The 26,589-nt window shown below is 44.7% G+C and overlaps 1 protein-coding gene across 1 annotated transcript in view; it reads right to left on the reverse strand.

Moving 5' to 3' along the window:
- Positions 1–2,658: 2,658 nt before the first annotated feature.
- TMIE (transmembrane inner ear) overlaps positions 2,659–26,589 on the reverse strand; it is a 56,266-nt gene continuing 32,335 nt past the window's right edge. The window contains exons 5-6 of the mRNA XM_054273394.1: positions 3,487–3,560; positions 2,659–2,779 (exon numbers count right to left, since the gene is read on the reverse strand). Of these exons, the coding sequence (XP_054129369.1) occupies positions 2,659–2,779; positions 3,487–3,560 (195 nt within the window). The remainder of the gene's footprint in view (positions 2,780–3,486; positions 3,561–26,589) is intronic.

The raw sequence follows: 26,589 nt of genomic DNA on the forward strand, positions 1-26,589 counted from the left end.
AATAAATAAAGCTTCCAAGGTGCCATGCACCTATTCAATCCAAAAATCCACTCATCCAGCAGATTTCTTGGAAATCATTGAGCTGCCTTGGCTTACAGTTCCTGATAATTAATGGAGTCAGGGAATTATTTATGGCAATTAAACAACACCCACAACCTCCTCTCCCTGGGATGACTTTTCAGTAGTTTATCAAAAATCAGAGATGGTTCCTTATCAAATTCTTATCCCACTGGATGAACATCCCTGGATGGGTTCAGGCTCTGGAAATGAAGAACAAATGGGTTTTTCTTATTTATCTCAGGGAGGATCTCAAATTCTCAGCTCTGCAAAGACGAATCCTGACAATTTTTAGTTTATTATAGCAATTTTCTTTGCTATAATTTTCTCCCTGAAGAAAATACTACTACTACTACTACTACTACTACTACTACTACTACTAATAATAATAATAATAATAATTTTAACAACAACAACAACTGTGCTGTATAGAATTCCAGGAGGGTTTTGGTGAGAAGGAATCTTAAACATGATCCCGTTTTACCCCTGGATGGGCAGGGACACCTTCCACTATCCCAGATTGCTCCAAGCCCCATCCAACCAGGCCTTGGACACTTCCAGGGATCCAGGGGCACCCAAAACTTCACAGGGAAGAATTCCTTCCCTATTTCCCATCTAAACCCGCCCTCCTTCAGCTTAAAGCCATTCCCACTTTTAGTCCGTGTTTACATTACAAATATTTATGGGGAAAAGAATCCAGCCCAATTCCCATCTTTACCAATCATTTCCTGGGATATTTGGTGCCATCAGACAGCTCCTTTTTGTTGGAAAAGGCAACAAAATGGTCCTTCCATTGTTCAGGGGGAATGGTGTGAATCCCCAGGGATAAATCCATTCCAGCCCATGGATCATTTTGCATTATTGTCATTTAGAGACTTCTGCAGCAGAGATTTGGAAATTTCCATCCTCTCTTTGCTCGGAGCCACGGTCATCCCAAAACATCGAGTCTTTGCCATGTTTTTTTTTTGTGGGATAGAAACCATGAGGAATTCCAGTGAAAAATCTCCCACTGTTTTGTCTCCATAATTCACTGGAGGAGGAACATTTTAACCTCCCTGAAATTAAAATGTTCTACTTTGACTTGTTGAAATAAGGCTTTGTTTGGGGTTTTTTCCTCATCAAACTCTGGTTCTCTGATGTGGTGTGGGAGAGCCGGAGACTCCGTGGGGTTTGGAATCTTGTTTCTTTTGTAGGATGAAAGTTTTATGGCCAAATTACACCTCTCATCATGCCCCAAATCAATCCCTGTGAAAGAATCCGTGCCTTAGAATGAGCACATGGGGAGAAAAGGCTTCCAGGCCGCTCATCCCACAAGATTTCCACTACAATTCCCAAAAAGCTGTGAATTCATAGGACAGTGCTATGGAACTGACTGGGAATGAAATCCCTCACACCAGAGGAGCAAAGTGAAATCTTTAGGATGTGATTTTTCAATCAGACATTGTTCATTTCGCTCGTTCCTCAGGATAATTCAATTTTACAGGAATTTTCAGTGCAGAAATAATTCAGGTAGAAAAATCCAGAGCATTTCAATCCATTGATCCTTTGGAGCACTGAGCTCCCATGAAAACTGTCAGTGCAGGAATTACATCCAGAAGTTTACAGAATCTATGGCTATGTTGTACATATTAGACATTGGATTGTCATGGAATCCTGGAATGGTTTGGGATGGACGGGACCTTAAAGCCCATCCAGTGGCACCCCTGCCATGGGCAGGGACACCTCCCACTATCCCAGGTTTCTCCAAGCCCCATCCAACATGGCCTTGGACATTTCCATGAATCCCCAGTTTCTCTGGACAATGAAATCTGTACGATTGTGTTGCACCTGGCATGAGGAGATCACAGTCCTGACTGGAAGCCACAAAAACCCCAGTGAAAAAATAATGGAATACTTGGAGAACTCAACTCTTCCCCTTTCTGGCCAAGAAGTTGCTCCTTATCCAATGAACTTCCCTTTGCACCAGGACTGGGGGTGCTTAGGCAGGAAAAATCTCCCTGGGCATGGTGGGATTTGAAGGTTGGACTTTGGAGGCTTTTCCCAAGCTTAAAGATTCCAGGATGGAATCCCAGATCTCTGGGATCACCAGAGCACTGAGTGCCACATCCAGGAATTCCTGGGACACCTCCAGGGATGGGGACTCCAAACCTCCCTGGGCAGTTCCAAGGCCTGAGCACCCTCTCCATGGGGAAATTCCTCCTGGTGTCCAACCCTGGTCCAGCCTGAGGCCGTTCCCTCTCCCCCCATTCCTGTTCCCTGGAGCAGAGCCCAATCCCTGCCTTGCTACAAACCTCCCTTCAGGGACTTGTGGAGAGTGAAATTTCCATGAAATGGGATGGAAACTCTGTCCCATATTCTGGGTCTTGGATCCTTCAGTCAGCTTTGAACGATTTGGAAGCAGTTTTCTTTTAAAGCTAAAAGATTCCTGGTCTGAGGGACGGCTACTGGAATTCAGCCTTCACTCTGGGCCGTGTGTGTGGGAGAGCAGCACAGCTGGGAATTTTCTCCAGACTTTGTGTCCCAGCCTAACTCGAGCCCCCGCCAGGCTGCCAGGAGCTCGGGAAGCAGGAAATCAGCAGCTCCAGGGAAGTTCCTCTCAGGTCACTCCATGCGGAAAGAACGGGAGGCCGGGAAGGAGGACGGGGGATCCTGGTTCCAGCAGAGCCTGGAGGGTTTCTCCTCGAGCCGTGCCAGGAGCAGGAAAAGGAGCTGGGTCTTGCTCCTGTCACAGAAGTGAGAGCACAAGGCTTGGAATCCCTACGGAATTTCTTGAGGGAAAAACCCCTGTGCACACAGAGCCGTCCGGGCCTTTTTTTAGGCGCTGGAAGTGAGACTTTCATCTGGACCAGATTTCCTCTTGGCTGGAGCTCCCGTCCAAACCTGCTGGCCAATGGCAACAAAACTCCAGCCTGACTCCACTCCTAATTGGGCTTCCTTGTTTTCCTGCTGCTGGTTGGGATCAGATTTGCAAGCGACACCCGAAATACTCCAGGACAGCAAATCCGCACAAACAGGGCCACGCTTCCCTGTGTTTGTCCAAGCCCAGGAATAATAATGATTATTACAGTAATAATAAATCCTGGCTGGTTTATAAATAGGAGCTGGAGAACCCTTTGGAATTGACTCCATATCCGTTTCCAGAGGATGGATGCAGTTTATTCTTGCTGGAAGCTAAAAATTCAGGAATATTCCTGGAGCTGCAGCAAAGGAGAGGAAAATGGGAGGAAAGGGGGGTCCTGGATGGGGGGAAATATTCTGGGGCTCTTCCAACTGCTGCTGCCATAGCTGGGAACACCTGGAAAGAGGGAATGGGGATTTGCCAGGGAAAGAGAAGGAAGGAGGGGAGCAGTGGGAGAATGAGAACCCTGAGGAGGCTTCAAGGTGATGGAATCCAAAATAAGGGAAGATAAAATTCCATAATTCCCAAACGTCTTGGTACGAGTCTGTGCATTCATCCCGTACTCCCCAATACCAGGATTCCTTCTCTTTTTAGGGGAGGGGATCTGACATGCAAACAGGGAGAAAGGAGAGATTTTTCATCCAGAGAAAAGGGAAATGCACTTGGTGAAGAAATTTTTGGGATGCGTTGGGAGCAGGGTGATGCCTCCCAGCATGGAGGAGGGCTCAGCGCAATGGGAAAGAGGAGAAGGAGGAACCTGAAGGCTCAAGGAGGAAATGGGGTAACAATCTGCAGGGCCAGAGGGTCCTGAATTCCTCTGCACTCCCACAGGTGACCCTGGTGGAAAAGGGGAGCGGTGGGATGGCTGTGGAGTCAGGAGAGTCTTGGATCCAGAAGCTTCTCCCAGGCAGGACGGGCAGAGGGCTGGAAGAGAGGCCACAGGGAAGGTCAAACCTGGAGATCTGCAACCACACCAACATCAAATGCCAGGCCATGGGATTTAATTCCCATGAAGGATCCCCTTTCCTTCCCTTTCCCAAGAAATTAGGCAGCAAATCAAACACTCCAGGACATGAAATTAGTTCCTACACAAGATCCTATCTCTTTCTGTTTCCCACCTAATTATGGAGCAAATCAAACACTCCAGGCCATGGATTTAATTCCTACACAAGATTTCCCAATTAATCATGGAGCAAATCAAACACTCCAGGCCGTGGATTTCGTTCCCACACAAGATCCCTTCTCTTTCCTTATTCAATTAATCATGGAGCAAATCAAACACTCTAGGCCAGGGATTTTGTTCCCACACAAGATTTCTTCTATTTCCTGCCTCGATTAATTATGGAGCAAATCAAACACTGCAGGCCATGGATTTATTTCCCACACAAGATTTCCCAATTAATTATGGAGCAAATAAAAAGCTCTAGGCCATGGATTTAGTTCCCATCCATGATCCCTTCTCTTTCCCTTCCCCAATTAATCATGGAGCAAATCAAACACTCCAGGCCATGGACTTAGTCCCATCCATGATCCCTTCTCTTCCCTTCCCAATTAATCATGGAGCAAATCAAACGCTCCGGGTGCTGTTTCTGGCCCCGGGGCCCAGTCCCGCGTCGTGACTCACATCCACACGCAGGAACTCTTCCCCTCCCCACCCTCCCAAGAAGAAAATGTCCAAATCCCAACTTCCCTTTGGGAATTGTCTCTGGCTCCTGCTGCCTCACGATCCAGGGATCTTCCCAAGCTGCCAGGATCCTGCTTTATTTGTAATGGATTTGTGAGCATTTCTGGGTTGGAAGGAGCTGGCTGAATCCTGAGAAGACAACCTCCCAGTTATTCCAGCTCAGAGGGGCTCCAGTGTTTCAAAAACAAGGAGTGAACGAATGGAATTGTCTTTATTCCATGGCTGGAATCCACCAAGGGCAGAGGCATTAAGAGACTCGAGCCAAATAAATGGATACTGATGGAGCAATCCTCGGACTCTTGGATAAATCTTTATTTCGGAAGTGTGTAAGAACTTCTGTCAGCTCCGTGATTCCCTTCCAGCTTCAATAAATATCCAGGCTGAAATCCCAGACTTCCTCTTTTTATTTTTTCCCCGAAAAAAATGCTTCTCTGCCTACACCCTTCATATGAAGGAAGGTAAATATTCCCATATTTATATCTGGTGGAGAAAATTCCAGGCAGCAAATTCAGGATTAGAAATTTCTGACGCTGCCCTAAAGCTTTTACTGTGTGCAAACACAGAGCGTTTAAATATGAAATAAATCTTAAATAATGATGAATGAATTATAAATTCATATTTAATATCATGGTTTTCTAAGGAAGACCAGCCTATTCTCTAGGGATCAGATAACAGTGGAGAACCTGATAAGCAGCTGGGAAAAAATGTTTGATGATGGAAAAAACATTTCCAAAGGCAGCAAGGAGTAAAGAAATCCCAGTGACCCAAAGGATCTGCAGGAAGCCAATTCTTGTGATGTCTATAACAGGGCAGAACCACAAAGCTGAATTTTTTTGGGGAATTATGAGAGATGAGAGCAGCTCAAGAGAAGCACTGAAAGATGGATTTCTTTTGGGAGAACATCCATTGATTTTTATCTCCCTGCAGCTTGAATTTCCCTGGATTAGCCGTGGGCTGGCTGACAGCTTTGTCTGAAGCTGTGTCAGACCAACCCCGGAGCTGTTCCTGGGCACAGAACCACAGGAAATATCCCGGGCAGAGCGTGGCCTCCCTGACACCCCCTCCTGAAGTCATTTATCTGATGATTAAAATCTTCATGTCCTTTACACCCCTCTCTCCCAAAAGCTCCATGGCTCGGAGCCTTCCCTTCACCAGGATTCTTGAATTTTTTGTCTTCTCCTCCACATTTTAGGAGGCTCCAAACCTTGAGGGTGGGGAGGTCCTGGAGAAGTTTTCCCACAGAAGCTGTGGCTTCTCCTGGATCCTTGCAAGTGTCCAAGGATTGGAAGGGGTTGGAACGGCCTGGGATAGTGGAATTTCCCCTTGCCCAATGAATGGGATGATCCTGAAGGTCATCTCCAATCCATTAATTGAGTCGGAATTTCATAGCACAAAACTCTTCCTCATTTTCCTGATTTTTTTCCCCCCACTGGAAATGGTTCAATTCTCCCAAGTGCTCCCAAAATTAGGGATTGACGCCCTGAACTCTCATCCTGACCAGAACTGGACACAAACACGGATCACATCCCTGACCAGAACTGGACACGAACACGGATCACATCCCGCGTGTTTCTCATGGAAAGTTTTCCCTTTGCTCGAGACCAACAGGGAATAAAACTTTACAAAATCCAGGGAAAATCAGGGAAATTTTCTGTCTTTTTTCCTTCTCTGGAAAGGCAGAGGGATTTGGGACAAGGCCTAAGGTGCCAGGACAAGAGGGAATGGCTTTAAACTGAAACAGAGTAGGGATTGATGGGATTTTGGGAAGCAATTCCTGGCTGGGAGGGTGAGGAAGGGCCAGGATGGAATCCCCAGAGCAGCTGTGGCTGCCCCTGGATCCCTGGAAGTGTCCAAGGATGGGGTTGGAGCAGCCTGGGACAGTGGGAGGTGTTCCTGCCCATGGAATGGGGTGGGACTGGATGGGTTTTGAGGTCCTTTCCAACCCAAACCATTCCAGGATTCTCTGGAGATAAGGAAGGGCTCTAAATGGGGTTCTCTGGCTCCCGAACTGACGTTTCATTTGTTGCCGGGACTTTGATCACATCCAACATTCAAAAATTGCCAGTTCCCACTCCTGATGCAGCCATTCCTCCAAATTCTTCAGAGGAGACAGGTGAAGCAAATTATGGAAGTCATGACAGTGGGGCAAAATTATTTCCTGAATTCCACAAAGCGGGACAGGAAAATACAAAAATCAGAGAACTCAGGGAAGCGCAAGGATCATCCAACTCTTATGTATCAGTTCCTCCATGGCCTAAATTCCTTTGGGGAACGGCCTTGGCATCTTCCAGTCCTTCATTTAGACCTGTGGGCACCAGCTCAGCTCCAAAGCAAAGCTGCTCCTCTATTTTCTCCTTTAACCACCCAATTCCAGTGCTCGGGAGAAGCTGAGCAGAGCAGGAAGGGAAGAGCAGCAGGAATATCCCAGAAAATCAAGCACTTGGATCTTTTTTACAGCTCTGGAGAGCAGATAATTCAAAATCCTGATATTGTCCAAGAATAAAATAATTTAAAAGGCCACTACGCCCCGAGTCCTCTGCGTCCTTGCTCCAAGTCTGGGTGTGTGTCATTCCCACCTCCCTGTTTGTCTGGAAACAACAAACTCTGGGATTGGAAAGGGATGACACGATGAGGTAGAAAACCTCAGTCCATGGGGAAAAGTCAGGGATAACTTTTAGCTGCTGGGGTGACGTGAGAGAATTTTATTAAGGAATGAATACAAAAAAACTTGGAGCAACCAGGAAGTGCACAAGGCACCAACAACAGTCCTGCAATTCCCAAACAAGGCCTGGAAAGCTCCCTGATGTTCCCAGCATGGATTAGTCACCCTGCTGGGAAGGCCTTGGCAGCTCCTCTTGATGGGCAGTCCAACAGGTGGGGCTGAGATTCCAGGGACTTGAATTCATCCGCTGCTCTGCCAACACTGGGAATATCCTTCCTGGGAAATGGGGGTGCGAGTCACACAAACGTCCAAAAAAAACCCCCAAAATTCTGTGTCCAGGGTGTGAAAAAACACCTCTGACCCTCCCTGCAGCCTGGCAAATATTCCTTCATTTCTGTGCTCATCGGGGATTTTGGCTCCCCAACTTTTTTATTATTTTGTCAAAGAATGGATGACAATTCTCATTCTTTTGGTTGAGTTCCAAATTTTTCTTTCTCTTCTTATTGCCATTTGCCAGAATCCTTTTTTTTCCCCCCTTAAACTTACTTTTAAAGATTCCATAGGACATTCCAGCAGGGAGCAACAAGAAGACAAATTCTAAAAATAGAAGGTGAACACACGGAGCCAAACTTTATTTTTTGGGAGCGGGTGTCCAAGCGGTGACTTCGTTCCCATGTTCATGCAAAGGAGACACCAAACTCGTGCAAACCAGGAAATCCTAGGGAAAAAAATGCTCTAGACAAAAAAAAGTCCCCAAAAATTGTTGGGATGGGAAATCCTTCAGGAAAACATCACTCACAACCTGTCTGTCCCCCCTAATGATGTCACGACCCCTCAATTTGCATTTTCCAGGTGTTTTGTGGCAAAGAGAGATTCCAGGAGCCAAATTTCCCTAAAACAGGAACAAGCAGGAGTGTTCACATTCCCAATCCATGTTTTGGAGGAGCATCAGGTCCCTCAGGGTCCAAAGAAGGAAATTCCAGACTCCATAGACGCAGAGTTGGAGAAGATCTCGGAGCCCAACCTTTGGATTCCCAATTCAATCCATGGAGATTGTGGAAGGAGTCAAAGGTGGAAAACCTTCTCCTCTGGTGATGGGACAGTGGGAACTCCTCAAATATCCCTGTCCTAATCCAGCCAGGAATTTTGGTTTAGGACAGATGATATTGACATTTTTCCTTCCCTCTTTGTGGTCGTGTCCATGCAGAATTCTCTGTAAATCCTTCATTTATCCAGCCAAAATCCGGGATGAACATCCCCTATCCCACAGGTTTTAGCTTTTCCTGGATTCCTAAAAAATGTCCCTTTCCTGACCCCCCTAATTTTGTCCATTTGTGTGTTCACATCCTTAATTTTCCCTCTCCATCCTTCCCCTCCCGACTTTTTAAAGCACAGTAATTAATGATAATTTGATTTGAGGTGCTGCCTCAGATTCCCGGGAAATTTTGCAGCCAAAGCTCCCCAAACAAGGGAGAGAAAAGTTATTTATAACTCCCCAAAAATAAGGAAAAAGAACTTTTTACCTTCTGGAACCATCCAGGCCCTGCAAACCAGAATTCCTTTGTTTTCCTGCTGCTCCAAGCCCAGCCCTTCCAAATTCCAACAGGGCCCCGTCGTTAATCGCAATCCTGGAAGCCATCAACACGCTGGGATAATTTTTCACCACATTCCAGCACCTCCTCGTCCATAATTTTCCTCTTCAAGAGCTTTTAAGTGCAGCAATTTCACATCCAACCTCCTCCTCCTTCCCTGCTGAGGCTCTTTGGGGGAACTTTTCCCACTTTGTCCTTCCCAGAGCCACTGGGAAACCTGAACTCCTGGAAAGAGCTTTGGCACTTCGTGAAAATTTCACTCCATCCCATGGAATTGCATCCAGGAAAACCAGAACAATCCTATGGACGTTTTTCCTGCTGCTATAGCCAATTAAATCAAAATATTTTGAGTTTTTTCAGCTTTCCTGCTTCTGAACGGTGCCTGGGTGTTGTTTTTTCTCCTTTTTCCCAGTATTTTCTTTGTAATTCCAGAGCTTTTAAAATCCATTCATGGACTTGAGGAGTTATTTTTGTTCTGGGGCTTCTTCAGGGCCAAACCCTGAGAAAACAATGCTGGGCTTTGAGAGGGAATAAAAAATTGCCAGGGAAATATTCAGGCTCATTTATTATTAGCTTAAAAACTGTAATTATCTATATATATTATAGCAAAAAATATTTTTAACAACAATAATTTATGACACGAATGAGAATATTTTATTGAAGCTAGGCACTTTCTTGGTAATAAAAAAAATGCAGGTTTTAGTTATTTTACTATTTCTGACTAAAATTAGGGATGTGTTTCCTGTCCTTTGCAAACAGCTGAAGAGGAGGAAAATGTCACCCAAATCCTTTAAAAAAGGCTCCTTTTTCCCCTCCTTTTCTCTCTCATTTCCCTTTCCCCCCTCAGCATTGATTTTACTCCTCCCAAATAATTGCTGATGCCATTAATTAATTAATTGTCATCATGCTTAAAGCAAATTAATTCTGATTGTATGTAAATGAGTTCTTCATTCGCATGTGTAGGATTCTAAGGAATGACATTCCCTCCTTTTCCTCTATTTTATTCATTAATTAATTACTTTTAAAATATTAATAATAATTATTATCATTATATTTATTATGCTATTATAATTTATATTTATAATTTAGTATATTATTATTATAATTCTTTTAATTATGTTTTTTAAAGGGTTATTTTTGGCTTGAGATCTCCAGCCTGGGAAACAGCAAAAAACTTTGAAACAATTAAAGGTTAATTCAATTTTAAACAAAATTAATTTCAAAGGACACCCAGAATGGGAATGACCATCCTGTCATTTTAATTCCTCCTGGTTTTCCTTTTTTTGTGATTTTTGGGGATACAGGAATACCCAGAGAGGAATGGATGGGATTCAAGCAGGACTAAAAAAGCCCCAAAATTTTCAAGGAAGAGCCTGAAATCTCGACAGAGACTTTCCATGCTGAGAGATCAAAGGCTCCTGGATCAAAATCTGGATCCTTGGATTTTTCCATCTGAGTCAACGCCTCTGTCCAATCCTTTGGAGATTCTGGAGCAAGAGGAGGAAAACGTCACCCAAATCCTTTTAAAAAGGCTCCTTTTCCCCCTCCTTTTCTCTCTCACTTCCCTTTCCCCCTCAGCATTGATTTTAATCCTCCCAAATAATTGCTGATGGCATCAATTAATTAATTAATTAACTCATCTGAGTCAATGCCTCCGTCCAATCCTTTGGAGATTCTGGAGCAAGAGGAGGAAAACGTCACCCAAATCCTTTTAAAAAGTCTCTTTTTTTCCCTCCTTTTCTCTCTCATTTCCCTTTCTCCCCTCAACATTGATTTTACTCCTCCAAAATAATTGCTCATACCATTAATTAATTAATTAATTAATTAACTCATCTGAGTCAACGCCTCCGTCCGATCCTTCGGAGATGCCTCCATGCTTTGTAACTAAGTCTGAAATCCTTTAAAAAAGGGTCTTTTCCCCTCTCCTTTTCTCTCTCACTTCCTTTCTCCCCTACAGCATTGATTTTACTCTTCCCAAAGAATTGTTGATGACATTAATTAATTAATTAACACATCCGAGTCAACGCCTCTGTCCGATCCTTTGGACATTCTCCCATGCTTTGTAACAAAGTCTGCTTCAAACGGAGATTCCTCTTCTGGATCAATCCAAGGAATCCCATGGATCCTGCACCTCTTTCCAGCCTGGGGAACTCATCCCAGCTGGAATTCGCCCAAGGAGCTCCTTGGCTGGCAGAGATCCCGGGAATGGCTCGGCCTGGAAGCGTTCCTTGGATGGCGCGAGCAGCGGGATGATCGGAGCACGGGAAGGAGGAGGGAGCTCCTGTTGGATTGTTATTCCCTTGGAGGAAAATCGATCCCAATCCCTAGATTTCACTCCCATGGGATGGATCTGTGCCCTGCGCAAATAAATCAATAGGGAAATAAAATCTGTCTCGGTTTGGGAAGACAGGTGCCTGCTAAGGAAGGCAGGAGCCTCCCCTGAAATGGAAAAATGTAAACCCCCCTGTCTGAATTGCTTTAAATTTTAAATTAAGGGGCTCTCAGGCAAAAATATGGGAGCAGGAATAACAGTTCTTTAATAGGGAAGAAAATAAAAGGATAAAATAAGGATAAAATAAAAGGACAAAATAAACAATGCAGTAAACCAAACCAACACTGACAGAGTCAGAACCCAACGTGACACCCTGTGGGTCAGGGTGTTGGTGGCAGTCCCATTGGAATTGTGGCTCAGCCCTCCTGCAGTGTCAGGGGTGGTTCTGCTGGAGCAGGGACCCTGTAGAGAAGGATGGATTCTTCCTCTGAAGATCCAGGGGAAGGAGAGGCAGCTGCTGTTCCTCTGGGGAATCCAGTGCAGAAGCCGTGCTGGTGTCTCAAAACCTCTGGATTGTATCCGGGTAGGAATGCTTGGCTCCTCCCTCTGGGCTCACATCTCCCAATGGGATGCTGTATTGAAGTGAAGGGGAGAACGACCATCCTGCTAATGCATCGAACTCCGATTTATTGATCAATCAGTCACTTTATATAACAGTGTTAATTAACTTCATGCATATTGCAAAATCCAAGCTCACGATAGGCTAACAGAGAAAACTCTAACCACTCCTTTTGTTTTACAATACCTACAATTGTTTATTAAAAACAGAACCAACCACTGTGATAGGAGAGTTTCCCAAAACTTCCATATCTGTTCCCAGGGAGCCAGCTTTTCCCAGACAGAGTGCTTTGCTTGTTATGGGAAGACTGTCTGAGAACCTTATTATTTATAAAGTTAAGCCTGGGAACTGCTTTAGGAACTGCTTTACTTCTACCTTTTACTTTTCTCTCAATTGTATGTCTTCATGGCCTTTTTCTTTAAGCCATTCTCCAACAATGCTGTAGTTCTCACCAGCCATGCAGTGACATTCAATAGTCTGTTATCAGCAGGTGTCCCCTCCTGAGGGGGGAGTGGGTGTGTAAGAGATAAGGAAAGCTGCCCACTTAACAGAAGACAGCTGCCATGCAGATGGCAGATAGGATACATCTTGCCTTGCAATCTTGGACAATGTGATCAATCAATAAGTAAATATCTGCCTTCCTCCGTGTTTACAACTTTGCAAGACAAGTACTTCTCCAAAAAAAATTGGAAGTGAGGCAGTGAGACTCCAATTTACAGGAAGATAATAGATTTGGTTTTGGGAATTTTCCTTTCTTTCTGTCCAGGAAAAACAACAGGATGAGGGCTGATTCCAACACAGCCCTCAAAGGACAACATTAGATTAAAAAAAATTTTGGGACTAAACAACCCTAATTGAGATTATTTGTTAGAATTGGCATCCTAGCTCCCTTAACTACTTATTAAAATTAAATTAATTTAAATCAAGTAAATTAAATTGAAATAATTCAATTTTTGCAACATTGAAGCTGCCTGTATTTGATATTTTTGTATCAAATTAAATCTCTACTCTTCTTTACACAGGATTAGAGGAGTGTTTGGATAATTGGGATAATGTCATGGATTAAATGACATTTGGGATTAATCACGTCCAATAATCTTCCTGGAGCATTCCCAAAAAACCACAAACTAACAGGAAAAGCCAGGCATGGACTGACCATCCCTGAGACAAATTCCAGCTCTCCAGATGTTCTTCAATTGTTCACAAATCAACGGCAGCAGCAGACCAGGGAGAGAAATCGGGAATGAGAATATTCCCACTAAGAATCCAAATTTTGTGGATATTTTCCTGCTTCTCTTTCCTTTTGTTCTAGAGTCTGGAAAGTGATGGGTGGGAATCTTCAGGGAGAGGAGGTGATGGGGCCCTGGAGCTGTGAAACCCCTCAGGTAAAGGAGGGCACCTGGAAAAGGTCAGGATAAGGCGCCGTGTCCATGTATCCCAAAATCTATAAATCTATCGCTTAATTCCTAAATTTCTGCATGGAAACGTTGTCCAGGCCTTGGAACTGCCCAGGGAGGTTTGGAGTTCCCATCCCTGGAGGTGTCCCAGGAATTCCTGTTATCCTGGGACACAAAGTCTGGAGAAAATTCCCAGCTGTGCTGCTCTCCCACACACACGGCCCAGAGTGAAGGCTGAATTCCAGTAGCCGTCCCTCAGACCAGGAATCTCTTCCCTTCAAGAGAAAACTGCTTCCAAATCGTTCAAAGCTCCTTCAAGATGCAGAGTGAAGGATCCAAGACCCAGAATATGGGACAGAGTTTCCATCCCATTTCATGGAAATTTCACTCTCCACAAGTCCCTGAAGGGAGGTTTGTAGCAAGGCAGGGATTGGGCTCTGCTCCAGGGAACAGGAATGGGGGGAGAGGGAACGGCCTCAAGCTGGACCAGGGTTGGACACCAGGAGGAATTTCCCCATGGAAAGGGTGCTCAGGCCTTGGAACTGCCCAGGGAGGTTTGGAGTTCCCACCCATTGAGGTGTCCCAGGAATTCCTGGATGTGGCACTCAGAGCTCTGGTGATCCCAGAGATCTGGGATTCCATCCTGGAATCTTTAAGCTTGGGAAAAGCCTCCAAAGTCCAACCTTCAAATCCCACCATGCCCAGGGAGATTTTTCCTGCTTAAGCACCCCCAGTCCTGGTGCAAAGGGAAGTTCATTGGATAAGGAGCAACTTCTTGGCCAGAAAGGGGAAGAGTTGAGTTCTCCAAGTATTCCGTTATTTTTTCCCTGAGATTGTTGTGGCTTCCACTCAGGACTGTGATCTCCTCATGCCAGGTGCAACACAATCGTACAGATTTCATTGTCCAGAGAAATGGTGGATGCCTGGAAGTGTCCAAGTCCAGGTTGGATGGGGCTTGGAGAAACCTGGGATAGTGGAAGGTGTCCCTGCCCATGGCAGGGGTGCCACTGGATGGGCTTTAAGGTCCCGTCCATCCCAAACCATTCCAGGATTCCATGACAATCCAATGTCAATATGTACAATATAGAAATCCATAGATTCTGTAAACTCCTGGATGTAATTCCTGCACTGACAATTTTCCTCGGAGCTCAATGCTCCAAAGGATCAATGGATTGAAATGCTCTGGAGTTTTCTACTTTAATTATTTGATAACCTTCGAAGTATTTCCAACCTCAATAATTCCTTCATTCCATGGCTAGAACCACATCCCAAAGTTACTCCTTAATTCCTAAACCTGCAGGGAAGGGCACTGTGGGAATCCATTATGGGTATACTGGGATAATCCCACTGAACTCTGGCAACGATGAAATCCCTAGAGGCCCCGAAATTTGGGAAAATCCGAGCACTGGTGGCCAACTGGCAGCTCCTGAGCTTCACCAGTAGCACGAGGAGCTCCAATCCAGCATTGGATGGAGCCCAGCTGGCACAGGGAGCACACATCCCTGGAAAAATTGGGAATAAACCAGGAAAGGTTTCACCATGAAGTCACCTCTTGTCCCACCACACCAGATCCTGGTGGACAATCCATGTCCTACCTGGGAGCATCTCCCATCCCTTCCCTTCCCATGGATAAGTGGCACAGGTTGAGTCATTCTTGACAAATCCAAAGAATTTTTGGCAAATCCGGCTTTTAGGCTCAGCCTGTAGGCTTGGCTTTGTCCCCAGACCAGCCAGAAGCAAGGGAAGGTCACGAAGGACAACCTCCAGCCCTTCCTCCCTGATCCATCCGGAGCACTTCTGGAAAGCCCTGGAGAAAATCCAACGCGTCCATTTTCGACTGGGAGCTGCCAAGGCAAACAAAGCTCTCGTAGCCACATGAATGAAATCCACATGTTTTTATGGAGTGTTCCCCTCGGATGGATCCACACACGGTGGAGAGCAGAGGAATTGTGCAGATTTTGAAGGAAAACCATCCGTGAAGGAGCTGCCAGATCTCCTTATTGCAGAACGCTCTTTGCACAAAAAAATTTCCTTTTTTTCCCTTTTCCTCTTTTTTTTTCCTCCCTAAATGAGAAGAGGGGGAAAAAAAATTCCCTATAAATAACTCTACTGTACTGCTCTGTCTGAAAACTCAGGGAATTTTTTACAAGCTGGACTCAGAGCCAGAATTTGGGACCTGCAAATGGGAGCCCTTTCTGTGGTGGTTTAGAAATGTGGGGAAATAATAAAATGAGGAATGTCTCAGCTTTAAAAAAAAAAAAAAATTGAAAAAGGGAATCCAAACCCTCTGGTTTGTGTTCCTGTTTTTTAATGGATTAAGTACAGGGGAAGCATTCTTTAATTTGGGGGTGCTTGGAAGGGCCAGGAAAGGATCTAAAGGGAAGGATTTGAGCGTTAATTAAAAGCAGCTGAAAAGAATCCAATTTAAAATGAGGGACGGGGGGAATTGCAATGTCTAAAAAATGTTTTTACATTTTACTCCATTTTTTATCTGCTTAGGGTGACCTGGGATGAAGGATGGCCTTGAGTCTCTTTTGGACGTGGACTGGTTCTTCAGAGACCAGAAAAATCACAGAATTTCAGAGTGGTTTGGGTTTGAATGGATCTTAAATCCCATCCCATTCCATGGGTATGGACACTTCCCACTGTCCCAGGGTGCTTCAGCCTGGCCTTGGACACTGCCAGGGATCCAGGGGCAGCCACAGCTGCTCTGGGAATTCCATCCCAGCCTCTCCCCATCCCTTCCCAATCTCCCATCCATCCCTGCCCTCTGGCAGTGGGAGCCATTCCCTGTGTCCTGTCCCTCCATCCCCTGTCCAAAGTGTCTCTCCATCTTTCCTGCAGCTCCTCCAGGTCCTGGAAGGTCACACTGAGCTCACTCCAAAGCTTCTCCTCTCCAGGGGAACATTCCCAGCTCTCCCAGCAGAGCTGCTCCATCCCTGGGATCATCCTGGAGCCTCCTCTGGGCTCTCTGCAGCAGCTCCAGCTCCTGCCCGTGCTGGATCCAGGGCTGGGGCAGCTCTGCAGGTGGGGCCTCACCTGAGCACAGGGGCAGGATGGATTGACACCATCATGGAGCTTCGTTGTGTGCTTCTGCAGAATTCCAAAAATCCACCCCTGCTGTTATTCCACGCTGCCCAATTCCACCAGTCTGGAATGATTTCATTAAACCTGAGTGGAGCAAAGCAAATCCTGGAAGGGTTTGGGTGGGAAGGGACTTTAACGCTCATGTGGGACACCTCCCACTATCCCAGGTTGCTCCAAGCTGTGTCCAACCAAATCCCACCACCAGAGCAGCTTGAGGCAGATTTGTCCTTTCCTTGCATTGTCAACAAAATCAACAAAACAACAAAATCAACAAAACCCTGAAGTGACGCCGGTGGTTTTTAATGGATCCGCTGATCTTTGCAGGGCTTTGCATTCCAATGCCCAGGAATTTGCCAGGTGGTTTTTGATGGATCCGCTGTTCCCTACACAGCTTTGGATTTTTTTTTTTTTTTTTGAGATGCATTTCTCCTTGCATTGTCAACAAAATTAACACAATTTACAAAATCAACAAAACCCTGAAGTGACGCCGGTGGTTTTTGATGGATCCTGTGATCCTTGCAGTGCTTTACATTCCAATGCACAGGAATTTGCCAGTGGTTTTTGATGGATCCGCTGATCCTTGCAGTGCTTTGCATTTTTTTTTGAGGCAGATCTGTCCTTCTCTTGCGTTATCAACAAAACAAACAAAATTAACAAAATCAACAGAATCCCAGAGTAATGCTGGCGGTTTTTGACGGATCCTCTGATCCTTGCAGTGCTTTGCATTCCAGTGACCAGGAATTTGCCAGGTGGTTTTTTGATGGATCTGCTGATCCTTACAGCTCTTTGCATTTTTTTTTTGAGGCAGATTTGTCCTTTTCTTGCATTATCAACAAAACAAACAAAATTTTAAAAATCAACAAAACCCTGAAGGGATGTTGGAGGTTTTGATGGATCTGCTGATCTTTGCAGGGCTTTGCACTCCAATGCCCAGGAATTTGCCAGGTGGTTTTTGATGGATCCCCGGATCCCTACAGAGCTTCGGATTTTATTTATTTTTTTTTTTTTTTGAGGCAGATTTGTCCTTTCCTTGCATTGTCAGCAAAATTAACAAAATTAACAAAATCAACAAAATCCCAGAGTAATGCTGGTGGTTTTTGGATGGATCCTCTGATCCTTGCAGTGCTTTGCATTCCAATGCCCAGGAATTGCAGCCCTGGGAGCGATTATCATGGATTGGCACGCCTGGAACCGCTTTCCTACCGAGGAATGATCAGGAGAAGAAGAAATTTTCATTTGTGTGAATGATTTGAGCCCCCAAAGCTCTGAGGGGAAGGAGCTGTTCCAGAGCAGCTCTGGCAGCTCCGAGGCTGCTAATGAGGGAATCTTTATGGAGCTTCCCGCTGGGAGAAAGGGAAAATCTGGGATTTATTTCTTCGTGCAGCTTGCGCTTGGCAGCCGGAGGTGAAATTAAGACAGCAAAGCAAACAAAAATCAGGCACCGTCAGCAAATCGGAGGCTGTGGAGCAGAGAGGGATGGGAATTTAATGGGAAAAAGAGGGAAAATGAGCGGGGGAAAGGGGTTCTGGGAGAGGGGATCCACAATTCTTTCCAAATATTATCAGCAAATCCAGGTCTCCTTTTCCAGGCTGGAGATTTGAGCCTGAGGGCCCAAAAGCGGGAAGAGGTTAAAATATCCAAAATATCCTTGGGAAAAGTTGAGGAGATTGGGAGGTTGGAGTTATGTGATCCTAAAGGTCCCTTCCAACCCATCCCATTCCAGGATTGTATGGATAACAGGAATTTCAATCCAGCTGGAGCATTTCCATGGGCTGAGGGAAAGCAAAGGAATTGGGAGGTTTCCATGTCGGCATTTTTAAAGGGAATTCTCCATTTCTCAAGGGGATTCTCAATTTGTAAAGGGAATTTTCCATTTTTAAAGGAATTTCTCTATTTTTAAGGGACTTCTCCATTTTTACAAGGGAGTTATCCATTTTTTGAGGGAATTCTCCATTTTTACAAGGGGATCATCCATTTTTTTTGAGGGAATTCTCCATTTAGAAAGAGAATCTTCAATTTTGAAAGGGAATTCTCCATTTTTAGAGGAATTCCCCATATTAAAAAAGAATTACCCATTTTTAGAAGGGGATTATCCATTTTTTGAGGGAATTCTACATTTAGAAAGAGAATTTTCAATTTTGAAAAGGAATTCTCCATTTTTAGAGGAATTCTCCATATTATAAGGGAATTATCCATTTATATATACTTTTATATAGCCCATTTTTAGAAATTGCCCATTTTTAAATTGCCCATTTATAAAGGGAATTCTCCATTTTAGAGGAATTATCCATTGCTATATATTGTTATATATCGCCCATATTTATAAATTGCCCATTCATAAAGGGGATTCTCAATTTTTAAAGAGAATTCCCCATTTTAAAAGGGAATTCCCCATTTTCAAAAGGAGTTTTCCTGCTTTCAGCCAAGATTTAAGTGGTTGAAGGCAGCAACCAGATTTCCCTTTAGAATTCCCAATTCAAGACTGGAAACTTCCTGTTGCCATGGGATTTTTTGGGAATTCAGGTCAGATGGTGGCAGAGGAGCCACACTTTGGATTCTCTCCCAAAGGATTGGGAAGTCCAAGCCATCCCATGGAAATCCCGTGTAATTCCTAAAATCTCTTCCTTAATTTTGGAGACTGAAGGATGGATGAGCTCAAAATGTGAGTTTTGTCCAGATTAAACTCAGTTTTGGGTCTTCTGAGGGAAAAGCAGACACTAAAGAGGCTCAAAAATCCCAGGATTTTCCAAAGTCTGATTCTCAGGGATGGTGATGTGGAACCACCTCATGGTGAGGAACTGGGGAAGGGACAGAGAATTTTTTTGCTTTGGGATTTTTTAGAAAACCTTCATTTTAAATTGGGAAAATCCAGCATTAATCCTTCTAATTAATGGGGAAAGCTGAAGGGTTTCCACCACACCCAGGATTTGGGATGGGATTCGTCAGGATGATTCCCCGCTGGACACAGGAATGGTTTTCAACACCTGGGGTTTCCTGAGCCACATTGCAGTGGATTTTTAGCTGAATTTCAGGCATCTTCAGGGAAGGAAACAGGGCTCCCTCAGCATCATCGCAGAGATTTTATCAACTCCCAGATATCTGGGCCAAAAAGGAGATTTTAGACCATTCCCTCAGCCTGGATTTGCAACCCACCAAGATGCAGAGCTCTCCACTCCCACCAGTCCTGGTGCTCTCATGGGAGCAAAATGGGGAAGTCAGAAATGAAGATTTTTGCTGGTTTTTTTTGGAGCTCAGCATTTTGTGGTTGTAAAATGAAGCGTTTTCTCCCAAACCACTTTTGAGGAGAAAAAGGTGTATTTGGAGAGCCAGACTTCTCCAGTGGTTTGCTGGTTTCAGTTTGGGTGGTTTTGTTCAAAGCCAGGGGTGATTTTGGATTTCAGTTCCCAAAATCCATTGGCTATGAACTGAAAATAGAAACCCTTGGCCACTCAGAGCCAGAGATTTTTTTTAAACCTATTTTATTTTTTTGCCCACATTTTAAATCCTTTTTTTTTTAATGAAAGCCAGAAATTCATTTCAGGGGGGACAGCAGGGAGAACTTCTGGATCCATTCCAGTTTTTCTATCCTTGATTATTTAATAAAGACGAGATTATTTTTGTCTCCTCCAAAGCTTCTAATGCTCCTAAAAATGGTGTTTAATTAGTGCAGAAGGTTTTAATGAGGGTGGAGCACTCATTCATCTGGAGATGGAGATAGGGGGAGGGCTGGGGATGTTTCCACACTGACAGAGAGGAAAAACGAACTTCCATCATTTTTCATTCTTTATTTTAAGCATCCCCATCTGTCTTGTAAATCCCCCCCTTGGATGCTGAGGAATGGAGCCTCCTTCCCTAAAATCCTGCTTTTTTTTTTTTTGAGGAGAAATCCAGCTAAAAATGTCATTTGATTCCAAATCCAGATGTTTATTGAGTCTAAATCCACTCCCAGCCCTCCAAAGGAATTGTCTGCTGGTTTCGGACCTTTTGCTCTGATGAAATTTGGGAATCATCCCTGCTGAGAGCCTGGGTTAATTTAGGATGAGGATAACAGGGATGGCCTGGATGCAGGGTGACATCAGCGGTGCCTCTGCTCTCACTGGTGCAAAGAAAGACACCAGGAACACGTTCCCTGTGAATGGCTTCCAGCAGGAACCTGATTCATCCCAAAATCCACAGATGTCTTTTCCGCTGGCCTGGGATCACAAAACGAAGATTTTTACTCCCAACTTCCTGGCTCCGACTCCAGCTCCATGCTTGAAGTGTCTCCCCTTGAAGTCCAGCTGGCAAAGGAGGCGATGAAATGAAGGATGAGGGACAACTCCCAGCGGATCACCCCATCCCTGCCGGCTTTGGGAGGCAGCAGGGACACCTGCCACCATCCCAGGCTGCTCCAAGCCCTCTCCAGCCTGGCCTTGGACACTTCCAGGGATCCAGGGGCAGCCACAGCTGCTCTGGGAAATCCAACCCAGCCCCTCAGTGCTCCCTGTCTCGGTTTGAACAGACAGGTGTCTGCTAAGGACGGCAGGAGCTTCTCTTGAAATGGAAAATGTAAACCCCCTCCCTACAAATTATTATAATTTTGAAATTAAAGGGCTCTGAGGCAAAGATATGGGAGTAGGAATGACAGGTTTTTATTAGGAAGAATATAAATAGATATGGATATGGATATAGATATAGATATAGATATAGATATAGATATAGATATAGACATAGACATAGATATAGATATAGACATATTCATAGACATAGACATAAATATAAATATAAATATAAATATAAATATAAATATAAATATAAATTAAAAGTAAAAATAATAAAAATTAAAATAAAAATGCAGTAATACAGAACACCATTGCCAGAGTCAGAGCAGTCCCTGCCCCCTGTGTGTCAGGGCAGTGTCCCAGCCCCATCCCATGGGGGCTCAGCCCTCCTGCAGTGCCAGCTGTGGTCCTGCTGCAGCAGGGACCCTGCACAAGGGGGGAGTTTTCCTCTGTAGGGAAGCAAAGTGAAAATTTTCCAGGATAGAAATCCATTTTAATTTAGGTAAAATGTGCATTTTTGAGTTGAGTCTGGGGTAAGAAATCGTAGTTACTTAGCCAGACAGCAAGGCCTAAGCTCAGTGAAGTTAATTCAGCGAAGGACAGAGATAAAGGGGAGGAGACAGAAGATGATAGCGAGAGACAGGGACTGCTGTAAGGGCAAGTCAGCCTGACTTCAGAATTCTTTCTGATAAAAAGGAACTGGTGGTAAAAGTCACACAAAACCCATAAAAATGAATATGTATGAATCTATTGTGAAACTGTATGCACGTGTATTTGAGAGGGGGATAAAAAGAGACCTGAAGTTCTCAGCGGCACGCATGCCTTTTGAGGAGAGTTTTCTCTGCATGTGTCCAGCGCCGTAAATAAACACACCGAGCTTTACAACTTTTATAACGTTGTGAGGTTTCTTCTTTTCTCCGCAAAACAGCAGCTCCAGGGCTGCTGCAGATGGGCCTGGGCTCCCTCTGGCAATGCAGGGCAGCAGAAAGCTGCTCCTCTGGCAATGCAGGGGGCAAAGGCTGCTGTGCTGTGCCAGGCCCAGATTGGATCCAGGTAGGAATGCTTGGCTCCTCCCCTGGGCGGAGCATCTCCCCATGGGATGCTGGGATTGGATCAGCCATGCAGGGATGCTCACTGGCCATGGACAGCAGATAATTAATAATTAATGGCCCATGAACAGAAGATAATTGTGGGATCTCAGAACCTCAGGACTGAGGTGCAGAGTGACCGAGACCACCCTTGGGGGACTCGGGGGTCCTGGAAGGTCGCCAGAAGTGTCTGGTGGCTGGACTTTGATCCTGCACGAGAGACGACACCTGTATGAGGACGGGAGGATCTCACTGGGGTGAATGGTGAAGGGATGAGTTAATTAGAGTGTAAACCACAGGGTTTAGGATTTCTGTACAGGGGGGTCTAAAGAAGTAAGATGGAGGAATTGGGGCGTGTCCTGTCCTTCTTCTTCTTCTTCTTGGCCTCCATCTTCTGTGGTGATGGTGGCACTTTGGGATTGGTTATTACTAAAAGTGCACCGGTCAATAAGGGTAAAAGGTATTGGAAAGAATAGGTAAATATTGTACACGTAATTTTGAGTATAAAGATAAGTGACCGCCCCGGGGGCTCGCAGTGCGCCCGTGTCTGGCTTGCTGGGCGGACCTCTGTCGGGCCGAGAGAAAATCTTTTAGATAAACAACCAATAAATACTGAAGTCCGAGAAAGACCTGTAGCCTCCTCTCATCCTTTGAAGCGCGGGCTGCCCAAGGCCATCTCCGAGCCTTTCCAGGCCACAAAACAGCCGAGAGAAGGGACAGATAATTAATGATTAATGGCCCATTAACTGCAGAGATCTCCTGAGGGAGGGTTGGCTGCGGAAGAGATAAAGAATACTGCCCAATGAACAGAGATAACTGCCCCATCTCTGACAGATGGGAAATAAAATCACACCCCCAGCCACATCTTGCATTTCCAACCCAAGACACTCCCCCAGGGAATTATTCCTCCCCAATATCCCAGCTAACCCTGCTCTCCTTCAGGTTGAAGCCATTCCCGCTCGTCCTGTCTCTCCAAGCTTTTACCAAGAGTTCCTCTCTGGAATTTTTTGCAGATTACTCCAGGGATTTTGCAGTTTTCACTGAGTGTAGGAAATAATGTAGCTCAACTTGATAAAATCAGAGGGCGCCCAAATAAATTCAGCCCCTGACATCGTGTGGAGGCAGCTGGAAAGGGAAAAGTGTGGATACGCAGCAGGAAATGGTTTTCCCTCAAAAACAAAGAAATCCGGATATTTTAACAATTAATTTTTACAATTAACAATTAAAAGCTATTCCTAACGTCTCTTTCCCTCACAAACCGTGGTTTCTTTTATGATCTGTCTGCTCATCTCTCTTTTCCATTCTCTCCACACACAAAAATTCACTTGGATTTCATTTAATCACCTTTTGAAAAGCAGGATTTAATCCCTCGGGGAGAGTTGAAAAGGGGATTATGGATTAGTTAGTCTGAGGCAGATGCAGAGAAACTGCTCAATGATGGGATGGAATTCCTGGATTTCCAAACAGAAATTCCTGGATTTCCCTGGCCTGGCTCCTGAGGCTCCTTGAATTGGGTTTATTTTTCAGATCTGGGAAGAATCTCCCAAAATCTCGGGAAGCTGTGCATATTCAACCTCTTCTCCCGGTGAAAAGGAAAGAGGGAATTTGCACCAGGAGAGGTTTAAATTGGACGTAAGTTAAATTCCCTTCACTAAAAAGGTTGTCCAGGACTGGAGACAATTCCTGAGGGATTTAAAGCCCTGTGGATGTGGCACTTGGGGACACGCTCAGTGTTGGCCTCGGCAGTGCTGGATTAATGCTTGGACTTGTTGATCCTGAAGGTCTTTTCCAACCTCAGCAATTCCATGATTTTGTGTTAATTTCAGCCTCAATCTGCTGTTCTTTGCAGCCAGAAGCGGGGCTGAGCTGCTGTTTTCAGTTAATTCTGATGAACTTTACATGAGCTTGAACAGATTAAACTCAGATGCACATGGAGCTCATCCCTTTTTATGGTGGAATAAGTGGATTAAAGCGATTCCAGCAGATAGAAAATCTCTGATCTGCACCACAAACTTCTTCTTGCCACAGAAATTAAAATCAGACTCTCTCCGAGCAGCTGCCCAGGCGAAAAATGCTGCAAATAAAGAGCTGAGGGTAATGAATCATCCCTAATATTCCATGGCATGGAAGGGAAGCAGATCAGTGGGATATCCCCACATGGATCAGTGGGAGATAACATCCAGATCTGGCAGAGAACTGAGCCCAGGCATGAGTGAAATTCATGGATTTTGCTCAAGTGGGAAGTGCCAAAAAAATCCCAGAGGATGGAGGATTTGTGGAACGGGGCCAGAAGAGGCAAAGGAGCAGGGATGGGCAGGAGCAAGCTAAAGGGAAAATTGGGAATTGTCAAAGGAGAGGGAAGAGACATCAAAGGAAACAAAGCTGCAAAATGTGAAAAAAACGAGGCAGGCCCTGAAGTGGAATTCCCAGAGAATTTGTGGCTGCTCCTGGATCCCTGGAAGTGTCCAGGGCCAGGTTGGATCACCCTGGGACAGTGGAAGGTGTCCCTGCCATGGCAGGGGTGGGAATGGGATCATCCTTCAGATCCCTCCCAACCCAAATTCCGGAATTCCAGGATTGGGCAGCACTTATTTTACACAGGTAACACAAAATAAATTCCAATGGAGTCACAGACTGCCGGGACATGGAATATTCCCAAGAAACTCTGAGGAAAACCACTGGGATTTTCCTCAAAGTGGATCTTCAGCTCCTGCTGGATTAATCCCATTGTGGGACTTATTTAAATGCCTTTTCCAGAGGTGCAGACATGGAATGTCAGGGCAAGGAAAAGCAGAGGGATGCCAAGGGAACAGCTCTGGCTCCCAGTGAGGAGAGTGGGAAGAGGGAAAGGATCATCCCTGACTGTTGGTTTCCCAGCTTTTACAGAGGTTGGGCGATTGAGAGGCATTTTATATGATTTTATTCCATTATCAGTCTCGATGAAGGGTGAGACATAAGAGATGTAAAACTCAACATCAATCTGTCAGAAACCAACTTATTTCCTGGTTCCAACACCTTAGAAGTGTTTTTTTGCCTATTAGCTTTTGCCACACAATGCTGCTAATACTTCTAACACAAATCACCTTTTATTTTATTCACATATAATTGCCTATTGTTCTACACCGCTTGGTCTTGCTACCATGCATCTTTCACAGTTCTAATTCTCTACAACATCTGGTCTCTTTGCAAAACTTTGAAACTTGTTGGAAAATATTTCTAGTTCAATCTCTCTCTCAGCAATGTCATCTCTATTCCATGGCCTTCCCAAGCCAGCACACCTTATCTCTGAGTTTGCATAAAAATGTACAAGACCGTATGAACTTTCTATCAAGTTTTGAGGATTCTTTACAAATCCATTTCTCACATCCGACTATAAAGTTTAACTTTCCAACTTTGGAGCTGGGAAATGCAAGGAAAGTTTCATTCTCCTGCCCCTTGGAGGCTTTAAAGGTCCTGGAGGACATTTTGCTCTTCCAAATTCCCAGAGAAGCCGTGGCTGCCCCTGGATCTCTGGAAGTGTCCAAGTCTGGACACTTGGGATGGAGTTTAAGGTCCCTTCCAAACCCTTCCATGATGTTCAAGCAGAGTGACCCCAAATCCCCGCCCTTGGTGCCAACTCCCCACAGTCAGAAATCGGGGATCTGCGGCTCCATAGAACACAGCTCTGTTTCAGGGACTGGAATAACGTCCTCAAGGAAAGAGAAGTGTTACAGCTGACTTTTATGGCATCGGGAAAGGGATCTATCATCCCTAAATCCCGCTGAATGCACAAAAATCCCCTTTTCCTGGCTGGCGGGATCCTTTCCCTCAGGATAAGTGGCCATTGTGTCCCGTGTGTCCAGCTCAGCTCCCTGCTGGCCCCAAGGCTTCTCCCATCTCAGCACTCCCTCTTCCTCCTCCAGACTGGCAGCAGAGCAGATAAATCACCTCTTATCAACCACAAAATCACCTCTTATCAATTCACAATCACATTTTTATCAACCTTGCAATCACCTCTGATCGATTCACAATTACCTCTTATCAACTTCACAATAACCTCTTATCAATTAACCTCTTATCAACAGCACAATCACCTCTTTCTGACCACACAATCGCCTCTCATCAACCACACTATCAGCTCTTATCAACCACACTATCAGCTCTTATCAGTAACCTCTTATCAATTCACCATCACCTCTTATCAGCCTCACAACCACCTCTCATCAACCTCACACACAATCACCATTTATGAATTCAGTCACGTTTTATCAACTTCACAATCACCTCTTATCAATTAACCTGTTATCAATTCCCAATCACCACTTATAGACCTCACAATCACCTCTTATCGCCCTCACAATCACCTCTTACCAATTAACCTCATCAATTCCCAATCACCTCTTATCAACAGCACAATCGCCTCTTATCAATTCACATTTAATAAACTCCTATCAATTCACAATCACTTCTTATCAACCTCTCAATCAAAACCTCCTGGAAATTTGATTCTGGAAAAAAACCCAAAAGCAGTCGCCCAAAATTTTATTAAATCTTTTTGGGTTTTTTTGGCAGAATTTTTCCATTCCTTTTGGGTGATTTTTTTTTTGGTTTGTAGGAAAATTGTCCTTTCCCAGGTTATTTTTGAGCCCATGGATTTTGGCATTGATCCAAGAGTTTCTGGGAGGAAATAAAGAAGATACAATTAACAATAA

The sequence above is a fragment of the Melozone crissalis genome, unplaced genomic scaffold (assembly GCF_028551555.1).
Source record: "Melozone crissalis strain CALT ecotype California unplaced genomic scaffold, PUWL_Pcris_2 ptg000016l_1, whole genome shotgun sequence".
NCBI classification, from domain to species: Eukaryota; Metazoa; Chordata; class Aves; order Passeriformes; family Passerellidae; genus Melozone; species Melozone crissalis.